The 2,936-nt window shown below is 60.3% G+C and overlaps 1 protein-coding gene across 1 annotated transcript; it reads left to right on the forward strand.

Moving 5' to 3' along the window:
* Nucleotides 1-429: 429 nt before the first annotated feature.
* Nucleotides 430-2,890, forward strand: LOC104284502 (syntaxin-1B; the record flags this gene model as incomplete). Its single annotated transcript, XM_009882847.1, has 6 exons — nt 430-529; nt 829-902; nt 992-1,100; nt 1,188-1,261; nt 1,642-1,779; nt 2,780-2,890. Coding segments are annotated over exons 1-6 (606 nt in total), but the record flags the coding sequence as incomplete, so codon positions are not given.
* Nucleotides 2,891-2,936: the final 46 nt, after the last annotated feature.

The raw sequence follows: 2,936 nt of genomic DNA on the forward strand, positions 1-2,936 counted from the left end.
GGGGGACACCACGGGGGACCCCATGGGATGGAGGGACAGCAGGGACACCGTGAAGGACACGTGGGATGGAGGGACACCACAGGGAAACATGGGATCAGGGGACACCACGGGGGACACGTGGGATGGAGGGACACCAGGAACACCATGGGGACATGTGGGATGGAGGGACACCATGAAGGACACGTGGGATGGAGGGACACCACAGGGAAACATGGGATCAAGGGACACCACAGGGGACATCATGGGACGGAGGGACACCAGGAACACCATGGGAGACCCCATGGGATGGAGGGACACCAGGGACAGCATGGAGGACACGGGGGGATGTTGGGGCTGGAGAACACCAGGAGGGACACCCCGGTGGGAACACCAGGAACCGGGAGGGAAACCGGGAGGTGACACCTGGGTGGTGCCACCAGGGGAGGTGACATGTCCCCACCCCTCACCCCCCCAGAGACAAAGCAGGAGCTGGAGGACCTCACGGCCGACATCAAGAAGACGGCGAACAAAGTGCGCTCCAAGTTGAAAGGTGACCTTGGGGGGTGACCTGCACCACGGAGGTGGCCACCTTGGGGGTGATCTTCATGATGGACGTGGCCACCTTGGGGGTGATCTTCATGACGGAGGTGGTCATCTTGGAAGGTGGCCATCTTGGGGGTGATCTTCACGGCGGAGGTGGCCACCTTGGGGTGGTCATCTGGTCCATCTGGGCTACCCAAGCTCTGCTGCGGCCATCTCGGTGTGGTTCTGGGTGGGGTGGGGTGGTGACACCCCCCCCCGGGGGGTGGTCAGGGGTGGAGGGAGGTGTGACGCCGTCCTCTCCTGCAGCCATCGAGCAGAGCATCGAGCAGGAGGAAGGTCTCAACCGCTCCTCGGCCGACCTACGCATCCGGAAAACGCAGGTATCCCTCCACCTCCTCCTCCTCCTCCTCCTCCTCCTTGGTGGCCACCAGCAGGAGGTCCCACGGTGTCACCTCCCCGTGTCCCCCAGCACTCCACACTGTCCCGCAAGTTCGTGGAGGTGATGACGGAGTACAACGCCACCCAGTCCAAGTACCGCGACCGGTGCAAGGACAGGATCCAGAGGCAGCTGGAGATCAGTAGGTGGTGGGAACGGGGTGGAGAAGACACCGGGGGTTGGGGGGGAGGGGGGCGTCACCCACCGTCACCTCCCCCTCTCCCTGCAGCCGGCCGGACCACCACCAACGAGGAGCTGGAGGACATGCTGGAGAGCGGCAAGTTGGCCATCTTCACCGATGACGTACGTGTGGCTCCTCCGCCCCCACGGCCGAGAACCCCCGGAGGTCCCCAACAGCCAATGGGGCACCTAGAACCCAACGAGCCCCCGGTGGGGACCAATGAGACGCCCCAACTGGCCCCATCACTTGAAAACCAGGAGGTCCTCTGAAGCTCCTGGGGCTGGTGGAGGCGCCCATCGGGTCACCCAGAACCCGTTGGGTCACCCAGAACCCGTTGGGTCACCAGAACCCAATGAGATGCCCCAAATTGCGTGAACTGTGAGGTTGTCTATGACCCAATGGGGTACCCGGAGCCCCATTGGAGACCCTCTTGGAGCTCCGCCCCACGGCCCCACCCGTCGCCTCTCTCTCTCTCTCTCTCTCTCTCTCCCCCCCACGCCAGATCAAGATGGACTCGCAGATGACCAAACAGGCCCTGAACGAGATCGAGACGCGACACAACGAGATCATCAAGCTGGAAACGAGCATCCGGGAGCTGCACGACATGTTTGTGGACATGGCCATGCTGGTGGAGAGCCAGGTAGGGGGCGGGGCGGTGGGGAGGGCTCGGACCCACACAAAGCCCCCCGAGAGGTGCTGGATCCCGTGGTTCCCCCCCACCTGGAACCCAGCGAAACCCCATATTTAGCGTTCATTGGCTCACCTAGGTGCCATCAAAAGCTTTTGAGCCCACCAAGGCTCATCTAGAACCCACCAAATTCCATCATTAGGGCTCATTAGCTCATCTAGACGCCATCAAGAGCTCTTGAGGCCACCAAGGACCATCCAGAACCCACCAAATTCCATCATTAGGGCTCATTAGCTCATCTAGACGCCATCAAGAGCTCTTGAGGCCACCAAGGACCATCCAGAACCCACCAAATTCCATCATTAGGGCTCATTAGCTCATCTAGACGCCATCAAGAGCTCTTGAGGCCACCAAGGACCATCCAGAACCCACCAAATTCCATCATTAGGGCTTGTTGGCTCATTTAGACGCCATTGAAAGCTCTTGAGCCCACCAAAGATCATCTGGAAGCCACAAAAAGCCACTATTAGGGCTCGTTGGCTCACCTAGATGCCACTGGAGGCTCTCGAGCCCACTGAGGATCACCTAGAACCCAACAAAAACCATTATTAGGGCTTGTTGGCTCACCTAGATGCCATCAAAAGGTCTTGAGCCCACCAAGGACCATCTAGAACCCACCAAAAGCCATCATTAGGGCTTGTTGGCTCATCTAGATGCCATCAAAAGGTCTTGAGCCCACCAAGGCTCATCTAGAACCCACCAAAATCCACCAGTAGGGCTTGTTGGCTCACCTAGATGCCACTGAAAGGCCTTGAGCCCACCAAGGATCATCTAGAACCCCCAAAAAGCCATCATTAGGGCTCATCGGCTCATCTAGACGCCACCAAGAGCTCTCGAGGCCACCAAGACGCCATTGAAGCACCTAGAACCGGTTGAGCCTCCCCTGCCCCCCCCATTTCCTGGTCGCCCGGGGCCGGGGCGGGCGCCTCAGGGGTGGGTTCTCGTCTCCCAGGGCGAGATGATCGACCGCATCGAGTACAACGTGGAGCACTCGGTCGACTACGTGGAACGGGCCGTGTCGGACACCAAAAAAGCCGTAAAGTACCAGAGCAAAGCCCGGAGGGTGAGTGATGGGGTGGGGGTGGGACGGGGTCCTCACCGCGGGGTGG

Source organism: Charadrius vociferus, unplaced genomic scaffold (assembly GCF_000708025.1).
Source record: "Charadrius vociferus isolate BGI_N301 unplaced genomic scaffold, ASM70802v2 scaffold2980, whole genome shotgun sequence".
NCBI lineage: Eukaryota > Metazoa > Chordata > Aves > Charadriiformes > Charadriidae > Charadrius > Charadrius vociferus.